General features: G+C 41.3%; 1 protein-coding gene across 1 annotated transcript in view; it reads left to right on the top strand.

Moving 5' to 3' along the window:
* The window catches only part of ATF6 (activating transcription factor 6), a 205,070-nt gene that overhangs the window by 134,886 nt on the left and 42,276 nt on the right, over positions 1–27,908 (top strand). The window contains exon 16 of the mRNA XM_032845498.1: positions 20,827–20,911. Coding sequence (XP_032701389.1) covers positions 20,827–20,911 — 85 coding nt within the window. The remainder of the gene's footprint in view (positions 1–20,826; positions 20,912–27,908) is intronic.

The raw sequence follows: 27,908 nt of genomic DNA, 5'->3' as shown, positions 1-27,908 counted from the left end.
TAAAAGATTTTATTTATTTGAGAGAGGGAGAGAGTGAGCAAGCATGAACAGGACGAGGGGAGAGGCAGAGGGAGAGGGCAAAGCAGGCTGCCCACAGAGCAGAGAGCCCGATGTGGGGCTCAATCCCGGGACCCTGGGATCATGACCTGAGCCAAAGACAGGCGCTTAACGAACTGGACCCACCCAGGCACCCCACATTGTTGGATTTTATTATAAGAAGTCTAAAAATGATATAAGTAGTATAGTAGGAAGAGTAAGTTGATTTTGATTAAAGTAATATCTTTAAATTTTTATTTTTAAATTTAATTTTATTTGCATACAACTAACATAAAGTATATTATTAGTTTCAGAGGTAGAGTTCAGTGATTCATTAGTTGTGTATAAGACCCAGTGCTCATTACATCATGTGCCCACCTTAATGCCTGTCACCCAGTTACTCCATTTCCCTCCAGCACCCCTCAGTTTATTTCTTATGGTTAGGAGTCTCTTATGGTTTGTCTCCCTCTCTGATTTCATCGTGTTTTATTTTCCCTCTCTTCTCCTATGTTCCTCTGTTTTGTTTCTTAAATTCTCCATAGGACTGAGATCATATGATAATTGTCTTTCTCCGATTGACTTATTTTGCTCAGCGTAATACCCTCTAGCTCCATCCATGTCATTGCAAATGGCAAGATTTCGGTTTTTGATGGCTCAATAATATTCCATTTGTGTGTGTGTGTGTGTGTGTGTGTGTGTGTGTGTGTGTGTATGTGTGTATACCATATCTTCTTTATCCATTCATCTGTTGATGGACATCTGGGCTCTTTCCATAGTTTGGCTGTTGTGGACATTGCTGCTATGAACATTGGGGTACAGGTGCCCCTTTGGATCACTACATTTGTATCTTTAGGGTAAATACTCAGTATAGTGCGATTGCTGGGTCATAGGGTAGCTCTATTTTCAACTCTTTGAGGAACCTCCGTGATGTTTTCCAGAGTGGCGGCACCAGCTTGCACTCCCACCAACGGTGTAGGAGGGTTCCACTTTCTCCGCATCCTCGCCAACATCGGTTTCCTGACTTGTTAATTTTAGCCATTCTTACTGGTGTGAGGTGGATCTCATTGTGGTTTTGATTTGTATTTCCCTGATGCCGAGTGATGTTGAGCACTTTTTCATGTGCCTTTCGGCTGTTTGGAGGTCTTGTTTGCAGAAATGTCTGTGTCTTCTGCCCATTTCTTGACTGGATTATTCGTTCTTTGGGTGTTGAGTTTGATAAGTTATTTTGTAGATTTGGATACTAGCCCTTTATCTGATAAGACATTTGCAAATATCTTCTCCCATTCTGTCAGTTGTCTTTTGGTTTTGTCCACTGTTTCAAAAGCTTTTTATCTTGATGATGTTTAAACTTTTACAAAGAAGATAAAGAGTATTGGCAACAACAAATGAATCAGAATAGCTTGATTAAAGCAGGCAAACATAGGGACACCTGGGTGGCATAGTCGGTTAAACATCTAACTTTTGGTTTAGGCTCATGTCATGATCTCAGGGTTGTGAGATCGAGCCCCATGTCCGCTCTGTGCTTAGTGCAGAGTCCGCTTGAGAGTCTCTCTCCCTGTGTTCATGCTCCTTCTCTCTCTAATATAAAATTAAATAAATCTTTAAAAAATAAAGCAAGCAAATGTAGCTTATTAAAAGAATATCTCCTTGGGATGCCTGGGTGGCTCAGTTGATTAAGCGTCTGCCTTCGGCTCAGGTCATGATCCCAGGGTCTAGGATCAAGTCTCACATCGGGCTCCTTGCTCAGCGGAGAGCCTGCTTCTCTCTCTGCCTCTGCCTGCTTGTGCTTTCTCTCTCTCTCTCTCTCTCTCTCTGACAAATACATAAATAAATAAAATCTTTAAAAGAAAAGAAAAGAAAAGAATATCTTCTTGTTCTATAGTATGTGCTAATTTTTTGTTTTGCAAGTACACACATTGAGACTTAAACCTATGGATTACATGGGATATGCTTATTCTGTAAAAATGTTTTGCAAAACAGTCTTCAGCTCCCTAAAGAGATTTAAGCATTTGAAAATTGAATGACATTTCAAAATTGAAAAATGAAACCTTTGATAAAAGCAAAGGCTATGGGAATTATCCTAATCTCAAAGAATATTACTCATTCCTTTTAACTCTTCCATTCCTACTTCAGAAACCATTTAAATTTACTCAAAAAGATTTAATTTAAAAGTTCTGCCTAGAACTTAAATTTTAAAATTCTGCCTAGGGGCACATGGGTGACTCAGTTAAGTGTCTGCTTTTGCCTTGGGTCTTGATCCCGGGGTCCTGGGGTCAAGCCCCGCATCAGGCTCCCTGCTCAGCGGGGAGTCTGCTTCTCCCTCTCTTCCCTGCTTATTGTGTGGGTGTGTCTCTTGCTCTCTAATAAGTAAATAAAATCTTTAAAAAAATTATGCCTAGAAAATAATTTTGAAATTTTTAGTATTCACAGTAGTGCTGTGTTGGTCTCTCGCTCTCTCTTTTTTAACGATTTTATTTATTTATTTGACAGAGAGAGAGACTGAGGGAGAGGGAACATGAGCAGGGGAGTGGGAGAGGGAGAAGCAGACTCCCCATTGAGCGGGGAGCCTGGTGCAGGTCTTGATCCCAGGACTCTGGGATCATGATCTGAGCCGAAGGCAGCCACTTAACTGACTGAGTCACCCAGGCGCCTCTGTGTTGGTGTCTTAAATTAATTTAAACATGTTTATGTAAGAGACAGATTGATGTTTCTTTTAATGAACTAATGCTGGAATATCTTTTAATTAACTTATTTATTCTGCTTGAAACATCAATAATTTCTAACCTAAATTTCCTCTGAAATTTTTAGCTACACTGTGAGATTAATGGTTAATTTATTTTCTTAGATATAATCTTAATCTCTTCTCAGTAATTTCAAGAGGCACTGTGACCTTATTAAAGCATAAAATTGACTAACATTGACTAACATATTCTGAGGATTTTCTGATCTCTTACTTTGTTCAAGCATATATGACACCATTTCTGTACATGTTTTTGGGATCACAGTATTAATGCATTTACTAACTTATGTTTAGGAATACTTTTGCTGTGTAATCTTAGTAACAATGATACGATGTTTAGTACAAAATTACAATAGACAGGGCACTATGTCAACTACTCATACATTATTCGGTCATATACATTTTTTAATTAAGTAAACTCTACACCAATCATGGGGCTTGAAATCACAACCCCAGGATCAAGAGTCACATGCTCTACTGACTGAACCAGCCAGGTGCCCCTGTTCTGTCCTTTATTAATTAAACAAACATTACCCTTACCTACTATAAAACAAGTTTTCCTGTTTATCATGCATATGAGTTATATGTATGTACTTCTGTAGTTTTTAAAGCCACTTAGTCTCAAATGACTAATATGTTTCTTCAGTCTCAATCTCCCACGCCCCCCCGCCCCGGTATACTTAAGTCTGTCTTAGGTGAGCCATAAATTGGTTTTATATTCATAGTCTGACAGTGCTCATGTGGGTAGCAGACAGCAGCTGTTTTTTGTTTCTGGATTTGAACTTGCTCTTGGATCATTTTAAACAGCTAAGTTATATACCAACCTGAAGTTTGGTGGTCTAAAACTACTGTCCAGGAATTTTACCTTACTATTTGATGTTGTTGAGATTTTTATGTTTTGTATTCTGAGAGTTTTCAGATCATACTTCGATCATTCTTTGATTTTCTGCCCATAGTAGAGTCATACATGTATTTCATCCTATTCTAACAATTCTTGATTCTCTTAAGGAAAAGATGTAACCTGGGAGCTGTAGAAATAAATAATAGATTCAGGGATTTATAGGAAAGTTTCCTTGACTCATGACTTAAAACATGTAAGAATAATTACTAATATTTATGTAAGGCTGCCTATATTTATTTTGACTTTAGCACTTTAGTATGTGCCCATGTTAGAATTTTTTATGCAAATGCATTTTGGGGTCTTATCAATAATATTGGAATAATTCTCTATGTTCATATGAAATTACTTCAGCTTACCTTCATTTACAATCATCAGTAGTTGTTATTTTCATATAATTACCTGTCATTTGTATAAATGGCAATAAAGATGATCTGTGATGACCATTTTCTCCCCAGGATCTTTAGCTTCCTGATCTTATGTGATTCAGAGTGATGTTAAAGGTAGCACCTGCTTCCTGATCACACACAAAGAAAAACCAGATGTGCACAGGGACAGACCAGAAATTTTACATTATAGATAAATGTGACCTGATAGATAAGTAAGTTTGAGAAGTTGGGATGGCTCTTGATTTCCTTTTATTTCGGGACATCCCAGAAACCCACCCACGTAGCAGACAGATTCCAGTAGTCATAGCAGTTTGATAAATGGCCTTTCATGAGTGAATTGTATTTTCCACTTAGAAGATCTCAGTGTCTCTTCCTTGGTGATTTCAGAAACACTTATTTTGATTTGGTGATTGTTGGTATGTTGGGATAAAATTGTTGTTGACAGAGCTGGTTCTAAATCCTAGCTGGGCTCAGTTTTTTTAAATGAGATCATAGACTCCCTGATCTGTAAGGCTTCTTCCTGCCCCGTGACTCTGTGCCTTTGCTCAATATAATTTCTGTCATATTTTGCTTGACTTTTGGAATGTAACAGCAGACCTTCAAGAGAATCTCCTACATAAAACTTGACCAAACTTGAGATTTCAGGGATGGGAGGGAGATGATCATAAAGCCTTCGAAGACAAAAATGTAAGCTGAGTTATACAAGGTGAATAGATATTCTGTCACACAGAATAATAAAGAGCAAGGGCATTCCAGACTCTGGGAGCCTCGCTGTATAGTTGAGTATCCGTGAAAGAATGTGGTGGGAAAGAAAAGGAAAAAATTTGAGTTTATTAGAGTTCGGGTGTTATTATACAGTTGAAGAAGGACATTGGGCCCAGATTTTCACTTTATTAGCCACTGCCTCTTAGTTAAATATATATTCTGTATTTATATGCATTTTGAATGTCACAAATATAGCAAATATATCACAAATAAAGAGTTGGAAAATAGAAAAAAACTTCAGGAAAATTTTAGACTGCTTTGAGTTGTATTTATTTAACCTTTTTGCAGTAGTTGAGTATCTTTGCTTAATAATTGTAAGAATGTTGAAACAAAGAGAGGGTTAGGGTTAGTCAGGTGAATATCTTTACCTCCTTTTGTTATCTAATATTCATTTCCTAGACACTTTCCTTGGTGGGTTTTTTTTTTAATAGTACCTATTTGTTTTCCTAATTAATAGGCATTTATTTCCCTTTTCAGTTTATCACTCCTCCTCATAATTAGCCTAATACTCCAGTCAGCCATTTTGTCTAGATTGTCATCCGCCATGTCTTCTGAGCTCTGTGTTGGTAGGTGGATTTTCCATGGTCTTCTGTGAAGTTAGAGTGCAGAACCATTTGATAGATGCAAAGAGTATCTGAAGCCATATTTCCTGATAGAGGGAAATTCCTGTAAGAGCAAAGATCTAAAACTTAGAAAAAGAAATCCCCCTCCCCCTACATACTCCTCTAAAATAAGGAGCGTTCTCTTACTCTTGCCACAGGCCTCTCATTGCTAATGAGAACACTTGTGCGTGACCTGCCATTCCAGGGCAGGGCTGAACACATCTCATTTCCTCCAGCTCCACCGTTAATTACTCATATCTGCGCTTGCAGACCTCACATTGGAGAGTGAACTCCAGCTTAAATTCTTTTTCTTTTTTCAAGTTTTATTGTAATTCTGGTGTCATTAACATACAGCGTTATAACAGTTTCGGGTGTGCGACACAGTGATTCAGCCCTCCGTACATCACCGCTGCTCATCACAGCAAGTGTCCTCCTCAAATCTCCATCACCTGTTGCACCCGTCCTCCCCACCCCTCCCCTCCGGTGACCATCAGTTTGTTCCCTGTGAGTCTGTTTCTTGATCTCTCACTCATTTTTTCCCTTTGCTCGTTTGGTTTCCACAGACGAGTGAAATCATATGGTATTTGTCTTTCTCTGACTGACTGACTTCGCTTAGCATCGTTCTCTCTAGTTTCATCCATGTTGTTGTAAATAGAAAGATGTCATTCTTTTTCATGGCAGAATAATACTTTCACCACATCTTCATCCATCCATCAGTCGATGGACACTTGGGCTGCTTCCATGTCTTGGCTATTACAGGTAAATTCTGCTAGAAACGTAAGGGTGCATGTATCCTTTTGAATTGATGTTCTTGTGTTCTTTGGGTTAAGACCCACTAGTGTGATTGCTGGATCATAAGGTAGTTTTGTTTTTAACTTTTCGAGGAACCTCCATGTTGTTTTCCACAGTGGCCACACCAGTGTGCATTCCCACCAACAGTGCATGAGTGTTTCTTTTTCTCCACATCCTCGCCAACACCTGTTGTTTCTTGTGCTGCTGAGTCCCGCCATTCTCACAGGTGTGAGGTGATATCTCATTGTGGGTTTGATTTGCATTTCCCTGGTGATGAGTGATGTGGAGCATCTTCTCATGTGTTTGCTGGCCATCTGGATGTTTTCTTTGGAGAAGTATCTGTTCATATGTTCTGCCTGTTTTTTAATTGGATTATTTGGTTTTGGGGTGTTGAGTTTTATAAGCTCTTTATATATTTTGGGTGCTAACCCTTTATCAGATATGTCATTTGCAAATATCTTCTCCCTTTCCAAATGTTGCCTTTTAGTTTTATGCCTTTGGTTGTTTCCTTCACTGAGGCATTGTATTTTGATATAGTCTTAGTAGTTTATTTTTGCTTTTGTTTCACTTGACTCCAGAGACAGATCTGGAAATTTGCTTCAGCTGGTGTCAGAGAAATTACTGCTTGTGTTCTCTTCTAGAATATTTATGGTTTCAGGTCTCACATTTAGGTCTTTAATCCTTTTTGAATTTATTTTTTGGGTATGATCTAAGAAAGGAATTCGGTTTCATTCTTTCGCATTCTTTCACAACTGCTGTCCAGTTCTCCCAGAACCATTTGTTTTCCCCATTGGATATTCTTTCCTGCCATACTGAAGATTAATTGACCATCTAATTGAGGGTTCATTTCTAGGTTTTCTTTTCTGTTCATTGATCTGTGTGTCTATTTTTGTGCCAGTGCCATATTGTTCTGGTTACTGCAGCTTTGTAATGTCACTTCGAGTCTGGAACATGATGCCTCCAGCTTTACCTTTCTTCTTCAAGATTGCTTTGGCTGTTCAGGGACTTTTGTGGTTCCATACACACATTAGGGTTATTTGTTCTAGTTCTTTTTTAAAAAAATTTTTATTTTTTTAATCATCTTTTTTGAAAGATTTAATTCATTAGAGAGCACAAGCAGCAGGAAAAGGAGAGGGAGAAGCAGGCTCCTCACTGAGCAAGGAGCCTGACGTCATACTCCATCCCAGAACCCCAGGATTATGACCTGGATCGAAGGCAGATACTTAACCGACTGAACCATCCAGATGCCCTTGTTCTGGTTCTGTGAAAAAAGCTGTTGGTGTTTTGATAGGGATTGCATTAAATGTGTAGATTGCTTTGGGTTGTATAGACATTTTAACAGTATTTTTTTTCTTCCCATCTGTGAGATGTCTTTCTATTTCTTTGTGTCCTCTCAGTTTCTTTCATCAGTGTTCTGTAGTTTTCAGGTAGAAAACTGTAGAGTACAGGTCTTTCAGCTCTTTGGTTAGGCTTATTCCTAAGTATCTTAGTATTTTTGGTGTGGTTGTAAATGGATTATTTTCTTAATTTCCCTTTCTGCTGCTTCAGTATTAGTGTATAGAAATGCAACAGATTTCTGTACGTTGACTTTGTATCCTGTGACTTCACTGAATTCATTCATCAGTTCTCGCAGATTTTTGATGAAGCAGCTTTAGATTCTTGTTACATTGTTCTGAGCATTTCCAAGGTAGGTGGTGGGCGGTGTCTTAAAATGATGGCTCTGTTTCTTAGGGGCATCTCTTTAACAGCTGAACTTTGACGAAGAGAGTAAGTGATTTACAATTGCTGTGATTTCCTCCAGTTGTGCTTCTCATATTACTGTTTCTTTTTCCCTTTTCTTTTTTTTTTTCACGTTATTGTTTCTGATGAGCGTATTTTCCAGTTAGGTACTCTGAACTTTTTCTTTTTCAAAATATTTTATTTATTTGAGAGAAAGACAGAGAGGAGGAGCAGAGCAAGAGGGACAAGCAGACTCCGTTCTCATATCCCACGGGGAGCAGCAGGTACAAAGGCCATGAAGCAAGAATATGCTTGGTATAGGTGAAGAACAGGAAAGGAGGCTGTGGCAGCAGCAACAGAATAAATAGGGGAAAGAACCACGGAAGATGATGTTGGAAGAGGTCGGAGTAGCTGGGTCAAAACATATACAGCCTTAAAGACCATTGAGGTTATTTTAATTTTACTCTGAGAGTCAAGTCATGGGAACATTGCAGTATACATTGCAGTATACAGGATCATTGCGGTTGCTCTAATGAGAATAGACTTGAAGGAAGACAGAGCAGAAGCAGACCATTGAGGAGGCTGTTGTAGTTACACAGATGGGGGTGGCTTGGACTGATGGTTCAAGTCTCGATGTATTTGGAAAGCAGCATTGATAGGTTTCACTGATAGGTTGGATATGGAGTATGAGAAGAATACTACAGGGTCTTTGGCTGCGTGTCTGAGCAGAACGACATTGCCACTGAGATGGGAAACACTGTGGGAGAAGCACATTTGAGAGGTATATCGGGAGCTTAGTTCTGGATATCTTAACTTTGAGAGGTCCGAGTGTTTTGAGCAGGCAGTTGGACATAGGAGTCAAGGCCAAGGGAGTGAGATGGGCTAGAAATATAAATTTAGGAGTCACCAGCATGCAGATAATATTTAAAACCCTGAGACTAAAGGAGATTACCAAAGAGTGAATACAGGTGTCTGAGAGGAGCTAATACAGATTTACGCTTGGGAATAAGAAAGGGGCATATTTAGTGTTGAAGGTAAGAAAAATGGAGGAGTCCATGATCATTCTAGGTTTCTGTTTGGAGAACTAAATAGAAATGGATGAAGTTAATTAAAATAGGAAACCCAGGAAGAGGACAAATCATAGTTTAAGAACCTATAGAATATTCCAGTGGAAATATTTAGTAAGCGTTTGTAAATATGGGTCTTCAGTTAGGGTTTGCGAGATTTTAGCCCAACATATTTTTCCAATTACGGAACTAGATGAAAATGTGAAGAGAAGAAAAAATATTGGCCTCTGAGAAACCCCAGTATTCAATGAGTGATGTGGGTGGGAGAGAGGATAGCAAAAAGAGAAAACAAAACAAGGGAAAATGAGAACTAAAAATTGGAGGAGGAGCTGAGAGCATCAGCTGCTGCAGGAAAAAGCAGAGCAAGGGCTGAATAAAGCAGTGGCTTGACAATTGGAACCGAGTCTTTATAAGGACCGTTGCAGTTCGAGTGGTGGTGACTGAGCCAATGTTCATTACTGTGGGGATCAAGTGGGCAATAATGGGAATCCACTGACTTATGACTCAATCTGCTTTATTTATCTTAAATAATACCATGGGGTTAATCTAATTAAAATTGAAATTTTGGGGAAATGTTAGGTCAGACATTCACCAGTAATATCAACATTTGTCAGAAATGGAATTCCAGTATGGTGCCAGTAATGGTTCTTGGTTGTAAACAACAGAAACTTACTATAATTTACGTTAAAGCAGAAACTGCTTATATTACAGGAAAGGAGTTTAATGGGAAGCTATTTTTAGTTCACAAGACTCCATATGAATCCTGGAGAACTCAGCCCAGAATAATGATGGGAACTGAGGAAGGCCACACAGCCAAGAACACAGTCATTGTGTCGGCTCAAGAAGTTGGGTTAGGACGGCTAGACTTGCCATACAGCTACTAGCCCTGCTGCTGGGGGCATGCCCCCATTGCTGCTGTGCATAACCAAAATAAAAATGATTTTGTAAACTCAGGAATGTACTCCATGGCTTACTCTACTGATATTAAATATCAAGAGTATCAAATTAAAAACTTGGCTTTGATCTCTCCTGCTTTGGACCTTTTAGTATATAGGCCCTTAAATGTCCTCTTCCTTTCCGATATCTCCCCTGGACCCCTATAACGTTGGGATTTATGACAGCAGCCTGCTCAAACCCCAGGAGGCAAGTGGAGGCAACACTGCTGTTCCTTGTGGTGGGAGCACAGTTCTAGGAGTGAGATTGGTCTCAGGCGGACCTAGAGGGATGTTAGGACATCCTGTGCCCCCGGGGGGAGGGAAGCATGGTGGGAAAATACAGGCAGAAGAGCAGACTGGGTTGAGGGGTTCGCGGGTTGGGGATGGGGTTTGGGGCCACTGACACAAGTGCGGAGTGGCTGGGCCAGGCTGGGGACTGGGAGGGGTGGGAGACAGGGCAGTGGAGCAAAGCAAAGAGAGGCATGTGTTGTCCAGTTAGTGGCTGCCCAAATTCTTCAAAAATTAGGCCTTTGAGAACTCTTTCTTTATTGGAGTTTTGTTTTGTTTTGTTTCATTGGGATCTGTTTTCTGTTTTTTGTTTTGTTTTGTTTTGGTACTGGGATTTTAATTTTATTTTTAAAGGTGTTTCTCTCCCAGAAGACTATTATGAAGTCTCCACAGTGGACTTTTTTGCTTGCCCGCCCCTTTTTTTAGGGTTAACTCTTTTTTTAACTTATATTCAATTAATTAACATAGAGTGAATTGGTTTCAGAGGTAGAGGTCAGTGATTGCTCAGTTGCATATGACACGCAGTGCTCGTTACAAGTGCCCTCTTTAATGCCCATCCCCCAGTGACCCCAGCAACCCCCACCTCCCCTCCGGCAACCCTCAGCTCGCCTTTTTTTTAAGAATCAGCTTTCCCTGACTTGACATGGTGACAAATCTGAAAGAAATAGAAATCGGGGCGCCTGGGTGGCTTAGTCATTTAAGTGTCTGACTCTTTTTTTTTTTTTTTAAAGATTTTATTTATTTATTTGACAGAGAGTGAGATCACAAGTAGGCAGAGAGAGAGGAGGAAGCAGGCTCCCCGCTGAGCAGAGAGCCCGATGTGGGGCTCGATCCCAGGACCCTGAGATCATGACCTGAGCTGAAGGCAGAGGCTTAACCCACTGAGCCACCCAGGCACTCCTCTAAGTGTCTGACTCTTGATAGCAGCTCAGGTCTTGATCTCAGGATTGTGAGTTCAGGCCCCACATTGGGCACTACACTGGGTGTTGAGCCTACTTAAAATAAATAAATAAATAAAAGAAATACAAATCCAAAACCTCATAAACTTGATAAGTAAAGTAAGGCCTCTAATGACCTCTGTTGAAGATACTGCCCAGGGAATATTAAATAAAATAGCAGCAGTATCCTCTTGCCCCTCCCCACCCCCCACCACCGCCCCAGTCTACAGAGTCCCTGCCTTGTGTCTCTTCTCTCTTCACACAAAGACCACAGCTCAGGCCAGACCTCTCTGTCCACCTCCTTTCCACTCTTCCAACTTCCAGACCCTTCTACAATGCTAGTAACTCATACCTTAAAAAAACAACAATTTAGCTTCTTCCAACTTTCCTCTTCATCTGTAACTTCACCCCGCCCACACAAGCAATCCAGCAGCACTTAAAAAAAATCCTGAGAGTGGGGCACCTGGATGGCTCAGTGGGTTAAAGCCTCTGCCTTCAGCTTGGGTCATGATCCCAGGGTCCTGGGATAGAGCCCCGCATCGGGCTCTCTGCTCAGTGGGGAGCCTGCTTCCTCCTCTCTCTCTGCCTGCCTCTCTGCCTACTTGTGATCTCTCTCTCTGTCAAATAAATAAATAGAATCTTAAAAAAAAAAATCCTGAGAAAAAGCAGAGACAGAATAGAAGCTTTGAATACTTGTGCTTCATTATTTTTCCCATCTTTTAAAGTAAAGAACATTAAATGTGAGGTTATCTTGTTCTCTTGGTTGAATTTGTAGAGATTATCTCTTGACAGTTGGCAGTAGTGTTTGTGAAAAGGAATAGTGAGAGATCATGGTGAAGAGGCCAGGTCCAGAGGGACCAGAGTGTAAAGAGCTTTCATTTCTAGGTTCAGGATTTGGATGGGGAGTGAGTGCCTGTCATCGGCAGGGAAACAGTGACTCTCAGCCAGCAGCGGGGACAGAAGAAACCTGGTCAGCAGTGTCCGTGTCCCTGGTTGTGCTGTTACATTTTTTTCAGGGGCTTCTCTGACCTCAAACTTTTCAGTCCTTTAAAAAGGAATTATTAAATACTTAAAATAGTGCTTTTTGCTTGCCAGTCACTGTTCCAAGTGCTTTAAAGTATTACCTTGTTTAATCTTTATAAACAATCTGTGCACGATGTACGGTTAATGTCCTTGTTTTACTGATGAGAAAACCAGGGCACAGAGAGATCAAGGAACTCGCTCCAGATTCTGCAGCTAGAAATGGGGGTGCCAGAGGCAGAGTTTGAACCCAGGCTCTAGCTCGGGAGCCCAGGCTCCTCACGGGCTCTGTGAGGTGCTGGCCTGTTCATCCTCACGCTGTCCACCTCAGAACTGCCAGGAATTCCTGACAGATTTAGACCCACCTCAGACTTACCTTATTAGAATTTTTAGGGAGTGGAGAACCTGGGTGTTTACGTTACGTAGTCCTGTAGATGATTCTGATGTGGATCCTTGGCTAAGAACTTCTGTTTTGGAAGGACCTCCTGCTGTCTGTGTGTTCACTTCTTGGTTTCCTTTGGCCCTAGAGTAGATGCTCTCTGAAGGTACCTAATTATTACAGAACTCAAAATTAATACTGCGATCCTTTGGTGTGCCTTTTGAGCCATCACTGCCTGAAATTTAGTTGAAATCCTTTCTTAAACAATACTTGACCAAACAGTGAAAACAGAATTTTCCTTCCTTTCCCACAAGCGCATTGTATGTCAAACATTCACTTTAAAAAACTGAACGAAGCTGAGCTTGCCGTTCTACTTCTGATGCGAATGTGGGGATGTACTAGGTTCTGGAAAGTACACCTTTTGTGATACGAAGAGAGAACTCTTCTAAACTCTTTGGAACACGTCTGTGCAGTAGCAAAGCCCATTCCTTCGTGAGGATTGTCGCTGCGGTGAGTCTCAGCTTCCAGTGTGGACCAGCTGTCCTCTTTGCCTGTCCTGCCAAGCCAACATCTCAAGAGAAAATTTGTCCACTAAAGTAGAAAGATCAGATTATTGCAGATTATAGGTAAATGTATAAGGGCTTTAAAAGAAACGTTAAGGGAGTTTTTTGTTTATTTGTTTTCCCCGCTTGGTGGTTTGCCTTGTCAAGACCGGTCTTTCCTAAAATGTACGTCGTTAGGGATATTTTATGGTCCTCCCTGTTTGTGTGAAACCAAGACCAAAATTACTTTGGAGAGAAGATTGAGATCTTTAGTGGATTCTGGAGGGCTATCCAGACACAGAATCATGCAGGAAAGATAACTTTAGAAATAAAAGTAGCTAGCATCATTGAAACGAATTCAGCTAGAGTAGTATCTCCCTGCGTTCCTGTCCCCTGCTGCTGTGATAATCACACCACACACACACACACACACACACACACACACACAGCATTTGAGACTACTGTTAACATGAGTTTATGCCATTTTTGTAGTTTCTGCCTAGAACTTTAAAAAATTAATTTTTGCCTCAAGCTAGCATTCTCCCCATTTTTTACAACAAAAAGTAAAATAATTTTCTTAGATATCTGTATTTAACAACTCCTTTATAATAACTCCTAATAATCTCTTTTCTCAGAAAACTCGTTGGCTCCGTTTGCTATAGACTCACCTTCTCCCTCCCTGCCCCACGTGGCTGCCGTGGTCACCCTCTTTAGGATGCGGTTCAGTCTTCAGGAAATTCTTTTCCTGCCAGTAGTCCTGAGTAAAGTGAACTTTCTAAAATGAAACATCTTGTAAACATTATGTCTGACAAACTCCTATGGTTAAACTCTTCATGCATTTAGTGTTTGATCTTTTTCCTTAAGACATTTTTTTGGATTGCCACCCTGTCGGCACTCAACAAATCACGGCTGAGAACAAGTTTCAGGGGTCCTAATTTATTTCCTCAAGTCACACACTGTCCGGATTTTGGAAAACTCTGCATTAGAGCTGACAGAGTTTTGAACTTGATTACCTTGAGTTATTGAATGGAGTAATTTGAGGTGCAGGGTCAAAGACTTGCTGGCCTGATCCCTGATAAGAGCATATAACTAGCATTTTGTGGGAGAGCTTTCTTTGGGGAAAACAGTCCTGACCTGGTTTAGAAACACTTTCCCTGCAAACTCTCATTAAGAGAGAAGAATGATTTAGAAGCTACTGTCATATCCTTGGGAAAGTATTTACAAGAAAGTTTGTTGACCAAGAAACTCTAAATTAATTCTACTTTAAAAAAAGAGAGGCGGGGGGGGTGCCTGGGTGGTGTGGTTGGCAAAGGGGCTGACTTCAGCTCAAGTCATGATCTCAGGGTCCTGGGATTAGCCTGCTGGCTCCCGGCTCAGTGGGGTGTCTGCCTCTCCCACTGCCCCTCATCCCACTTGCACATGCGCACATGCTCTCTCTCTCAAATAAATAAAATCTTAAAAAGAGAGAGAGATGCAGATCAGGGTACCTGACTGGCTCAGTCAGTAGAGCATGCAGCCCTTGATTTAGGGGCTGTGTTCAAGCCCCATGTTGGGTATAAATTTATTTTTAAAAAACTGTTTTTTAAAAAGAGGCATATGGGGGCGCCTGGGTGGCTCAGTGGGTTAAAGCCTCTGCCTTCGGCTCAGGTCATGATCCCAGGTTCCTGGGATCGAGCCCCACATTGGGTACTCTGCTCAGCAGGGAGCCTGCTTCCTCCTCTCTCTCTGCCTGCCTCTCTGCCTACTTGTGATCTCTGTCTGTCAAATAAATAAATAAAATCTTTAAAAAAAAAAATAAAAAGGAGGCATATGTATGAAATTACTGATATTTGACCCACAAAAAAAAAAAAGACAGTTTTGTATGGTCCAACCTTACACTTTTTGTGTGCGTAAAAGGGGAGGTCAGAGTCAGGTGGACATATGTGGAGATTCCCACAAGGTTTGATGTGAGAACCATATCTTAAAGCAAAATGAGTTTGTATGTCTTAGGATTTCAAGCTAATCTTTCCTCTGGTGACCTTGGCAGCATTTATCAGGTTTGAACGTAGTATCAGAATTTTCTCCTTGTGAAATGTAAACCTTGGCTCACTCTTGGGCCATCTGTTGTGCGCTAATAGTTTTGATTTATTCTTGCTGTGGCTGACATGCTTATTAATGGGTGCTGATGCAAGCTTTACATTTCCTTTTATCGGTCTGTAGTTACACTGCGTACGTTAGTGGCACAAATACTGCATTCATATTAGATATTTATATTAACTATTTCTAGCTTGAGGGTGAGTAATGTACTTCGCTTATGTTTGTACTATAATGGGAAGCTCTACATCATAGACATTTTAGTAGACTTTTAAAGAATTTATTTATTTGACAGAGAGAGATCATAAGTAGGCAAAGTGGCAGGCAGAGAGAGAGAGGGAAGCAGGCTCCCTGCTGAGCAGAGAGCCTGATGCGGGGCTCAATCCCAGAACCCTGAGATCATGACCTGAGCCGAAGGCAGAGGCTTAAACCACTGAGCCACCCAGGTGCCCCTTTAGTAGACTTTTAAAATGATTACATTCTGCTTAGTTTTACTACTTCTAATTTTTTTTTTATTTAAGATGTCACTGTGTGTATCTTTGTATTTTAATGGTTTCAGATTTTTTGTTTCAGATTTCTTAATTATCTTTGCCTTTCAGTTGCTTTCATGTTGGACACATTTGATTTCTGATCAACAATTAATACAGCTTTCAGAAAACGAGATAAATTCAGAATGTTTGACTTTGTTAAAGAGCTTTGGAAGGGCTGCTTCTCACTGCTGCTCTGGCGGTCCTATTTCCAGGCTCTGCTGTGCTCTTGACTTAGTTCGGTAGCTTGCCAGAGACTTGGCGAGATAAATGAGGTAAAGTAATAGAAAACAAGAGCTCCCCAAGAGAGGAACATAGATGAGAAAAAAAATAATGCAAAGCTGTTTTTGAAATGAGGATAGATGCTTTTTATTTTTGATCTGATTTTAACAGTTTTATATTGAAAAACCAAGCCCATCTCTGGAATCCAGTGGATATGGACCAAATATGAAATGTTAAGAGGGCCCTGACATGCGAGATTTGAAGAGCAGAGGCCGGTGTTGGTCCAAATAAAAGCTGCTCAGTGTCCCGAGTGCAGCCTGTTACAGGCTGTTTCCCTCATTCCCCAGGAAACATCACTAGATATTAACTACATGCCTTCCTTCAAAGATACGGGGCTCCAACCTTAGGTCAGAGTTTCCTAATACAAGAGAAGCTGTCTTACCTAGTATTATCAGGATTACTGGATCATCTATGAATTAACAAAATTGGTTAAGGCAGGAGATCAAAATAATATGTATATTTTAAATTTATTTCATTTAATTATATAAATGTGGACTCGTTTGCCAGGCTTTGATGTAGGGCCAACACCTTTTCTTTGGGTCCAGATCCAGGACAGTGCCAAGTTGCCTCTCAGTGCAAACTACACTCACAGTGCATCAACCGTAATTTCCAGTATCAGTTCCTCTTCCTCTAAATTAGATTAAGAATTTAAAGATTTTTTTTTAAGCAATCTGAATGCGGACTAGTATGGTTTCTGCTCATTTTTAAAAAAAGAATTTTTTTAAGATTTTTTTTTTTTAATTTATTTATTTGACAGACACAAGTAGGCAGAGAGGAGGAAGCAGGCTCCTGGCTGAGCAGAGAGCCCCATGCAGGGCTCCATCCCAGGACTCTGCGATCATGACCTGAGCCGAAAGCAGAGGCTTTAACCCACTGAGCCACCCAGGTGCCCCTAGAGAGTGCTTTGTACTTGGTCACTGTCACCGAGTATGGAGACACTTCCAGGGTGAGTCACAGATAGCGCTGTCTTCTCTGTGTCTCCTGTCAACTGCTAAGCCCAGGGTCCTGGGCTCGAGCCCCGCATTGGGCTCTCTGCTCGGCAGGGAGCCTGCTTCCTCCTCTCTCTCTCTGCCTGCCTCTCTGCCTACTTGTGTCTGTCAAATAAATAAATTTAAAAAAAAAATCTTAAAAAAAAATATTAAAAAAAAAAACTGCTTTAACCCACTGAGCCACCCAGGTGCCCCTCTCCTCAGTCTTTTATGGTTGTCTTGGAATGAGTGAAATTTTTTAACTATTCCCTTTTATTAAATCTTGTTCTCCTTTTCACACATTTTTAATCTTTGAAGATTGATTTATTTATCAGAGAGTGGGAGGGAGCACGAGTGGGAGGGGCAGCAGGGGAGGGAGAGAGACTCTCAGGTGGACTCCACACGGAGCTTGGAGCCCAGCATGGGGCTCAATCTCGTGACCCCGAGATTGCTACCTGAGCTGAAACCAAGAGTTGGATGCTTAGCTAACAGCGCCACCCACACTCCCAGTTTCCCTAAATTTTTTTTAAATTACACAGTTACCCTAACAAATACATTAGCAAAAGTAGTTCTGGAAGAAAACACAACTGGTCATGAGCATTCTCTTATGCTGGGGCCACCAGTCAGGTTTAGAGGGGAGTGGGAAGGGCCATTTATTGTCAGTGGTCAGTTTAAGTTGGAGGTCAGTTTCCACTCTACACGGATATGTAGAGTCAACATTAGACAACACTGAGGAGGACCTTGACTTTATTGTGAATTACCATTTCAACCTCCAGCTGAGCAAAATGTGGTCCTGTTCTTGTGATAGGTTAGTCTCCAGTGCTTCAGCCCTCTTGAGAAGAAACAGAGTTTTGGATGCTGCCTTATGCACTAATATTTCAGCTTTCTTTTAACAAAGTGCTTGGGAAAGCGAATTGGGAGAATTGTATGAAATAGCAGATTTTCTCATGCATGATATTGCGTAACATTGGAAAACCAATGTTTTATTCTCACAGTGAAGTGTTTTCCCACCAGACTTTCTCTGACTTCTTCTGGGAATAAAAATATAATGTGTTGATGATAGTGTCTGTCCACAAAGTTTCCTCCCTGAAGATATCCCATGGTATCTCAGTCCTATGGAGGCTTTTCAGGAGTGCATTTGGAGAGATCCTAAAACTAGTGACATAGATTACAGTGACAGTGCCAAAATAAAACCTCTGAAAACATCACTAATAGGATTAATGATATGTAAAAAGGAGTGAGATGAACATAGTTGGGGAGAAAAAAGTGATTCAGAGTTCACTGTTACAGCAAGGAACATTTAATTTGAGGAAGTAAAAGTAAATGTTAAATGAATTATCTACACTCTCCCAGATATTTCTGTGTATAAATTATTTTTTTAAGATTTTATTTATTTATTTGAGAGAGAGAGAGTGAGAGAGAGAGCATGAGAGGGGAGAAGGTCAGAGGGAGAAGCAGACTCCCCACGGAGCCGGGAGCTCAATGTGGGCCTTGATCCCTGGACTCCGGGATCATGACCTGAGCCAAAGGCAGTCGCTTAACCAACTGGGCAACCTAGGCGCCCTATAAATTATTTTTTAATATAAGTTAAGTACTATTAGAATTTGTAGTATTCTGGCTTTGATTCCCTGCAGTTCTGTGGTAAACAAGCACTTTAAAGATTTTTGTTTATTTGAGAGAGAGAAAGGGAGAGAGAGAGAGAGTGAACACAAGCAAGGGGAAGGAGTCGAAGGAGAAGCAGACTCCACGCTGAGCAAGGAGCCTGGTGAGGGACTCCGTGCCAGGACCCTGGGATCATAACCTGAACCGAAGGCAGACACTTAACTGACTGAGCCACGCAGGAGCCCCCCACAAACACTTTAAATTCTAGGTGTCCTCCCTGTCCCCCACCCTCCGCAGTTTGCAAACTTTAATAAATAGAGGTAAGGCTGGTTAACTGTAATAATTTTTATGCGTTCAAGATGTGATTCTTCTTTTTCATAAATAATAATGTGTTTTTTTGCTTTCTCCTGCAAAAGTAACTACTTCATTTGAAATTTAATGAAGAAAGAAAGAAAGGAGACATTATGTTCAGAAAATCATGTTTAAAAACAATGTTTAGTATGGCATCTAGATCTTAGCACGAAACTCAGATTTAAGTCCGAGCCTGACCTTAACCCATGACCAATAGAATCCAAGTGTGTTTATTTTTACAGTAGCTTTAATTTGGGGCTTGCAAGTTTGTTGGTTTGTTTTCCCATTCAATTTTGGGGACCCTGAAGCAGTATTTTAATTATAGGAATTAAGCTATTTATAATTTTATGGCATGAAGATCAGCAAATTTTGTTTCTTCTTGGCTATATTATGTTATCTTACTGAGAAATGTGTGATCTTTGTGTCTAACAATGCACTTAAAAAAAAAGTCTCCCGTGCTCCAGTGCTGGAGTTCTAGCAAGATAGCTTCACTCATCTCCCCCCAATTGAGAAAAAAAATCTGTTCTCACAGAAGTGCTGCCTTGAGTTAAACAAAGGACAAGCAGTTACCCGAAATGTCGTCTATACAGTTCTGTTGATGGATATTCATTTCAGTTTGTTTGTTGCATTCTAGATTTTTCCTTCACTTTGCTGATAATTGCATTTCATAATCCCATTGACCTTTGAGCTAATAAGTTCCTTGAATGTTTATTACCTTCGACTGCGTTAAATCCTACTTGTAACGAGTCCTTCTCTCTAGCAAGTTCGCTGAGTGAGTGTTGAACCGAAGGGGGCAGAGGAGAAAAGAAGGAAGCGGGAGGGATTCTAATCAGGTTCAGTTCTGTCTGTCTGTCTGTTTGACCATGCGCCCTTCGGTAGAAACACTAATGTATGTTGTTTTCTTTCTTTTTTTGTTTTTGTTTTTGTTTTTGCTGTGACAATTCCCGCTTTTGCTAGGAAAAAGGAATTATTGATGTTTAAGCAATAGTTCGTATCTAAATCATAAGTCATTTATAATCTGTTTTGGAATACCTACAGTTGTACATACCTTTTCCCAAAAAACACGTACTCCCAGCCTCCTTTTTTTTGAAGCCAGACTCCTCTTGGCTCATCTTCCTTTTAGGATTTGTGTGGCTGAAACCAGAAACCTCAGATACCCCGGGTCATTTATAGATTATCACATGTTGGCATACTTTATAACTGTCCTTTATAACTTTATAACTGTGCTAGATGTGCATTTATAATTTTTTTAATTCTTCCATTGAATTGTGTGCTTTTTAAGGGTAAGAACTGTATATCTTCTTCAGTACGTACTTCTGCTTACCGAAAGAGATCTAATGCTGTGTGGTGGCTTCAGAGGGAGAAGGGAAGCTCAGCAGGCAAAGTTTCAGGCTCTGGCCTTGACTGCAAGCTCCAGATGGAATCTCTGTTTTAGATACCAGTAATTTGGCATCTGCAATGGCGGGGTGGCAGAAATGTTCCTCCTCTTTAAAGAAAAAAAAGTGAAAATGACTGTATTGGGTAGATAATTTCAGTATCTTGTGATATTATCTAGCCTAGCCCCCTCATTTTATAGGATTGGAGACAGAGCCAGATCATACAGCTGTCAGTGGCTAGATCTAGAGTGACAGTCCTGTTCGGATTCCTTACCAGTAGCCTTTAAAGTGTTTACACAGCGTGTATGTTACCAGAACTGAGGAGTTCTCTAAGGATACTACGTGGCACCTGGGAATGATCAACACTCAGTAAATCATAAGATGATTTGTAGTTAATTGCCTCTAAGCCAAGTTAAAATAAAAAATGTCATTTTTGGTTGTGATCCCAGTAAAATGTTGACATCTCAGGAACTCTGATTTGGGCCTCTTATAAGACTAAGCCAGTGGTTCTAACAGGTTGTTCTTTGTTATTTCTAGGATCACCTGCTGTTACCCGCCACCACCCACAACAAGACCACAAGACCAAAAATGTCAATAGTGTTACCAGCAATAAACATAAATGGTAAGTTGAAATTTGGGTTTATGAACAACACAAGTTTGCTTTCTTTAAGCAGTATTCCCTGGATGAGCCAAGAGACATTTAAAATATTTGGTTGGTCAGATACATATCCATGCGTTAATTTTGAAACATTTTCCACTTTTTCCACAAAAGATTATTTTAAAATCCCTATACTCTCTATTACTGTATTTTTAATTCATTCTCTTGTTTACAGAATCGGAAAAGTTAGCATCTTAACTGCTCTACAGGCTTACTGTGGCCTCTCAGGTTATACATACAGTGTAAGAATTCCCTGCTGGGTTCTGAGAGTGAATTTGTAAGTTGCGTTTTGGGAATTCAGAGCAGTTTCCTGAATTCTGTAAATGGTGACGTAATTCCCAGAGCAAGCATCACAAGCCTCTTTAGTCCACAATCCTGATGTGTTTGGTATCGATCGTGTTACCATTCCATTTTGTTCTCCTACTAGTGCTGGGTATTACATAAATTGCAAATAATGCTATAATACCTTGAGATCATCTAAAGATTTTAGTTAACCCATCTTGCTTATAATCTAGAAAGAAAAATCAGCCCAGAAACCACTGTGCTCCAAAGAGTAGGTCTCATAAAGAATATACAAAGTACTAAAGACATTTAGGAAAGGCGAGATTACTTCCAGCTGGCTCTTCATGGGGAAGAGAAAATAGCTTACTCGCAGAGCCCGCCGTGTGCTGTAAATGAGCACAGTGTATATTGTTGATGAGTGCTTTCTCTGACATATCATGTTAGGTTCTGATGAAACAAGGAGGGTTGGCTGTCCTTCTCAAATTCTTTTATCTGGTTTAATGGAACTACCAGTATATTTTTTTATCCAGTAGTAAGAACCTCATAGTTTATGAATAAGCTAAAAAATGAAAAGCCTTTTGAACCCACAGCTGAACCAGTCCACATTCTGACGGATGATCATAGTTAAACAACCAAATATAATTATTAAAAAACAAAAACAAAAAAGGGATTCTAGATAAATTCCAATAAAATTTAGTCTTAGAGAAAAAGTATTTGATATTCATTGTACATTTTAAGACCACAGAGGACTGTAGAGTTTCTTGGAGCTGTGTGCACACAGCTTACTAGAAATGCTTGGAGCTCAGACGGCCACCCGGGTGGCTCAGTCGGTTGAGGGCTGGCCCTCGGGTTTGGCTCAGGTCATGATCTCCTGAGATTGTGGGGTCGAGCCCCACATTGGGCTCCATGCGCAGCGCAGAGCCTGCTTGAGATTCTCTCCCTTTGTCCCTCTCCGGTTCAGGTTGTCTCTCTAATATTAAATAAATAAATAAATAAAACCTTAAGAAAACAAAGAAATGTTGAGGAGGTCATGATCTCAGGCTGTGAGATTGAGCCCCGCCTAGTGTGGAGCCTGCTTAAGCTCCTCTCTCTCCTCCCTCTGCCCCTCCCCACCCAACCTCTCTTAAAAAGAAAAAAAACAAATGCTTAGGAGGCAGCTTGATTTCTTTTTTTAAAGATTTATTTCTTTTAGAGCATGTGTGTGCATGCGTGCACGTGTGCAGGGGCGGGGGCAGAGGGAGAGAGAGAGAAAGAGAATCTCAAGCAGACTCCCCTACTGAGTGCAGAGCCCTGTGTGGGGCTTAGTCTCATGACCCTGAGATCGTGACCTGAGCCGAAATAGAGTCAGACACTCAACCGACTGAGCCACAGTGGCATTATGCCATTGGTACATAAGCATTTGTCTCGCTAAAGCATAAATGATGACATTTTCTTAGTCTTCCGAAGATATCAAGAACAAATTTTAAAAAGCAAAACTGGAACATTAAGAGGAACTTCTCTTGCTTCAGTAAAGGTGTCCTCCAGAGCTCTCATGGAGCAGTCCTGCAGTACTTCGGAAAGGATGATATATTCCACAGTGCATGTATTACACTCAAAGAATACGTTTAGGAAATACAACTTATTCTTACTTCAGAGGTGCCTGGGTTTCTCTGCTTGAACCATAATAGATTTCAGTTCCGGTCAGCTTATGCTCAGAACGGTTATTACCTAAGCTTCAACAAGACAGAGTTCACTTAATTTTGTTCTGATATTGAATTCTTATGCAAGAGAATGCCTGGTTTTATTTTATGACAGTGAGTTTTTCATATTTACCAAGCCAAAAACAATACGATGCTGTTCGACTCTGTTGATCTTGGCCAGGGGGCTAATTTTTGAAAATGAGCCTTTCATGGATTTGAAAAATACAATTATTAGAAGATCATTTCCTTTATAATCTGGTTTTGATTTCTTTATAAATAAATTTTGTTGTTTCCTTTTTAGGGTATAGTAAACTATTTGAAAAGTTAAGATTCAAATTTAAAAACTATTGGTTGAGTATCTGCCACGTGCCAAGTGTCGCGCTGTGCCCTCAGTCTCTTTCTGAACGGCGCCTCCACCTTCTCACTCTGACGGTTAGAATCTGACTTTGCCTCCGCACCTTGTGTGCCTGTGAGCCTGCAGGTGGGGTGGGTATATCCTTGCTCCCCACTGCGACTTCCAAATGACCTCCCCTTCTTTCCCCGTCCCCCCCTTCACCCCGCCATCTTCAAGGGTGTAATGTCAGGCTTTCTTCCCCTCACCCTGGTTTGTCGCCGTCTTCTCTCCCACCTTGACTGATGACTCTCTGCCACTGCTTTTGCTCCTTGGGTGACCGCAACTTCCACGTGGAGCACTCATCCAGCACCCTGGCCTTTTTGGATCCCATTGTCTTTTGTCTTTTTTTTTAAGATTATCTATTTGAGAGAGAGAGAGAGTGTGAGAGCATGTGCACAAGTGGGGGGAGGGGAAGAGGAAGAAACAGACTCCCTGGTGAATGGGGAGCCAGACTCGGGGCTCCATCCCAGGACCCCCAGATCATGACCTGAGCCAAAATCAAGAGCCGGACACTCAACCAGCTGAGCCGCCCAGGTGCCCCATCCTGTTGTGTTTTATCCTGTACCCGTGAACCTCCCACCCACATGGTCATGGTCATACTCTGGACCTCGTCGTCATCAGGAATGGCACTGCTGCAAGCCTCCCACCCTACTTACCTCTTACTGTAAACCCACACTCCCAGCTACTTCTCACCACACAGCTGCAGGCCTCCGACCCACCGCTCTTTCCGTGCGGATCCCGTCTGGAGCGGTCCTGCCTTCCTCCTCGTGGAGCCCGCGTCCCACCCGCATACGCGCACCGCTCTCTGGCAAGCCCCCTTACTTACGCCCTGGCTTCTCTTCTTAGGTCTCACTTGTCTATAAAAATCACCCCCTGCCCCAGTTAAACCCAGCTCTCCTCTGTATGCCTGTTCGCGGATTCTCAAGAGCTGAAAATTACCAGAAAATACCATCTAGTCAGGACCAGCGGATTCGCTGCCCATTAATGATTGCTCATTCCACAGGAGCAGTCGGTCCTGCCAGTCACTGCGAGGAGCTGCACTCGCCTTCTGGCGGAGACACACTTCCCTGCCCTCCCTCCCCAGCATCCCCTCTGCCCCCCACCCCCGCCCTGCCCAGCTGATGAACTTGTGTTGCGCGGGGAAAACAGATGTCCTCACATCCGAGCTACGTCCCTGTCCCCCCTGGCAGCCCCTGCCAACCTGTCGCATGGGCCGAAGTCTCTTCCATTGGGTTCGAAGCTCGGTTTGCTATTGATTAGATACGGTCACTGGGCAAGTTCATTAGTGTTTCTGTACCTCGGCTTCCTCATCTGTAAGAGGAGATGTTGGCAGTGCCCTTACCATAAAGCTGCTGTGGGAATTAAAGGAGTAAACGTGCTTTAAAGATTTTATTTTTATTTATTTGAGAGAGAGTGAGAGAGAGCATCAGCGAGGAGAAGGTCAGAGGGAGAAGCAGACTCCCCATGGAGCTGGGAGCCCGATGAGGGACTCGATCCCGGGACTCCGGGATCATGACCTGAGCCGAAGGCAGTCGTCCAACCAACTGAGCCACCCAGGCGTCCCAAGTAAACGTGCTTTAAACAGTGCCTGGCCATTGTCGCCATGGGCACTCATGCCCCCTCTCGCTGTCATCGTCCGTGTCGTCGTAGGCGATTCCTTCCTTTTGGACCCTGCGTTCACACCCCTCTCACAGGTTGGGAGACTCGGCTCCTCGCTGATAGCCTTTCTGTGCTGCTCCATCATCTTCTGTGCTGGTTCGGTCCCATCTGCATACTGCACGGCCGCATACTCCCTCGGCGTGGGGACATGTCCCTCCACGTCTTGCTTCTCCGCTGGCCTTCGGGGAAGTGCTCTTGCAAGGCGTGCCTGCGCTCGCTGCCCCCGTCGGCTGGTGGCCGGGTCCCCGCGCTCAGTGCGCGTGCTTCCGGACCACGGGAGACTAGATGGCAGGCATTCCTGTATTTCCCTCCCAAATACCTGAACGCGCGTCTGCGGAGAAAGGGAATTCTCCTACAGAAGCACAGGACAATGACCGCACTTTCAAAAGACGAGAACTTTAGCACTGATGCTGTACAGTTTAACCGACAGTCCATATTCACGTTTCCACTTTGCCCCCAAAATGCCTGTTAACAGCTTTCTGTGGGGAGAGACACAGAATCGAGGCACAGAGCATACGGTGCACCCACTTGGCAGACCTCTTTCGTATCCTTCCGTCTAGAACCCTTGCCTTCTAAAAGTTGTCTTTCATGACATACACGCTTTATAGACACCAGAGTCACTGAGGTATAACATAGCATATAGTAAAAATCAACAATTTTATGTATACTGTTTAATGAATTTCTAACAAATGTAAACAGTTGTGAAACTACCACTCAGTCGTGGTGAAATGTTTTTACTTCAGAAAGTCTCCTATGCGCTGCAGTCATTCCCCTGAAGTATGTTTTGACATACCTTCTGCCGAAACGCTGCGTTTTGTAGGCTTCCCCGATCCCGTGGCCCATCTAGTTTTCCTCCTAGGATTAAAAACAGTTGACAAGTAGAGTCTAATCTTTCCAAATATAAATTAATTAAAGTGTTTGCTAGTTACCTTTGTGCCATATTGGTTAAGATTTGGAATTTATCATCAAGAGCGAATTGAAACTATTAACCTCCTTTTAAACAATTGTTCTACAAAGGAGAACATGTGCACAGAATTGAAGTATTGAGCTCTCCACGATCCAGAGATGGATTTCTTGGGCGTATTGGGTGTATGCATTTGACGCCAGTACGACATCACTTAGCGTCTGACGCGAGTGAGTTATATGCACACAGAAACATTTGGGCACCTGTTTCTTGCAAGAGCAGAGATGTTGTGAAGACACCTCTAACACAGAAGTTTTTCATCCTGAGCAGTGTAAGAATTTGAGGAAGTTGAATAAAATACATTTTCCGCCATCCCTGAGTTCAAAAGTTACATGTAACTCGGAAAGGAACACGAGTTGTGGGTCTGTCTGATCCCTCTCTCTGACTTTAGTGGTGCCTGTAGGATGTTGTGGAGGGTGGTGGAAGATACACAGTTAAGCAGTTATTGAGCAGTTGGTTTCTGTAGGACCCTGGATAGGGATATTGGGGAAGAGGAATTTGATTTTCCGATTTGGGCAAAGTACATTAGATTCCCAGATCAATTAAACTATAATGTATAATGACTCTACTTTGTGGTTTTGAGCTATGGGAAAAAGTCTGTACAAGAAATAGCTAATGAGAGTAGGATATGGGTGTGAAATTAATGCCATTTAGAAAACACTAGTTACATCATTCTGTGTTTCCTGTGCCATTTTGGCCTTTGTAATTTATTTCATTTTGCATTCTCTTTGGTAGTTGACTTCCTTGTCTCATATGACAGTTGAAAACAGGTTGGTGAAGCCGTAAGTCAGTCTGTCTTTGAGAAAGTTTTCACGCTGAAGATTATTAAAATAAAATAAAATGCTAGGTATGCTTTTAAAAAAGCTTTCAAAAAGTGATTGCAGATGGTTGGCAGAGCAGTGGATGATAAATTATAGGCTATTGCAATTTTTAAAAAAAGGATTCTGGAAGTTTTCCTTGTACTATAAGTCAACATTTCCTGCTTTTAAATTATTTCCACTTATGTTGTGGTAAAACTGCTCATTTCCTTTCTTTCTTCATAAATAATTTAACAAAGTGGAACCTAGAAGTGATCTTATTTTTAATAGTAGCTACTTTGTAGACATCTTTCACAGGGAGTGAACACAACCTATTAGTAGATGCATAATTTGACCAACCCTTTGATTGATTTGGTTTTACTGTTCCCCTTCCCTCTGTGTATCCTGTACCTAAGTTCGTGTAGGTACCTGAGCAGTAAAGAGAAAACTATTCTAATTCTACCCTGTCCTTGGTAAGGGTTCAAGTAGGTGAACAAATACCTACAAGGCTAAACTGTATTTATATTTAATCTCCAAGTAATTTTCTATGAAGAACATCTAGAAGAACTTGTTAGTAATGAAACATCTTTTTAGTTGAAGAGGATGTAATAGAAGGGCAGGAAGCAAACTGACTCAACAAATGTGTTGGTTTTAATAATAAGAGAATGTTGATACAACTGCTTTTGATGATCGCCAGTTTCGTAAACTGTGATCCCAAAGAAAATGTATTTGGAAACAGTCCTCTTTTAGACATGTTCTGTCTAAGTAGGCTGCTTGTCTGTAAGAGAATTGTGCCTAAAAATTGTACTTTTCCTCTTCTTTTCTTCTTGAAGGCCTGTAGGTTATCTGCTTTCTTAAAATACATTTACAACCTTGCGTTTTCATTGCAGTTTTTTCGTTTCAGTTCTGTAATTGTGTTCATACAGCTGAGTGAGTGGAGTCTTCTCTTCCAACCATGTTTTTAATATTTTAAAAACATATAATCAAATATTTGACTTTCTACTCACTATTGAAACCAGTAGTACAATTTCCACACTGAGAATTTCTGCTGACAAAAGGAGAAAAATAACACTACTCACAAAAAGGATTTTTTTCCTTCAGTATATATCCACAGATTTAGGAATTCTGTGTAGCTGGCAGGTATAACGAGGAGTGTTAACACTGACCATACTTGCCGTGATAAACA

Source organism: Lontra canadensis, unplaced genomic scaffold (assembly GCF_010015895.1).
Source record: "Lontra canadensis isolate GAN:19392208 unplaced genomic scaffold, GSC_riverotter_1.0 scaffold164, whole genome shotgun sequence".
In the NCBI taxonomy this organism is placed as follows: domain Eukaryota; kingdom Metazoa; phylum Chordata; class Mammalia; order Carnivora; family Mustelidae; genus Lontra; species Lontra canadensis.
The sequence above is the reverse complement of the archived record's forward strand: the minus strand, read 5'-3'. Positions and strand labels throughout refer to the sequence as shown.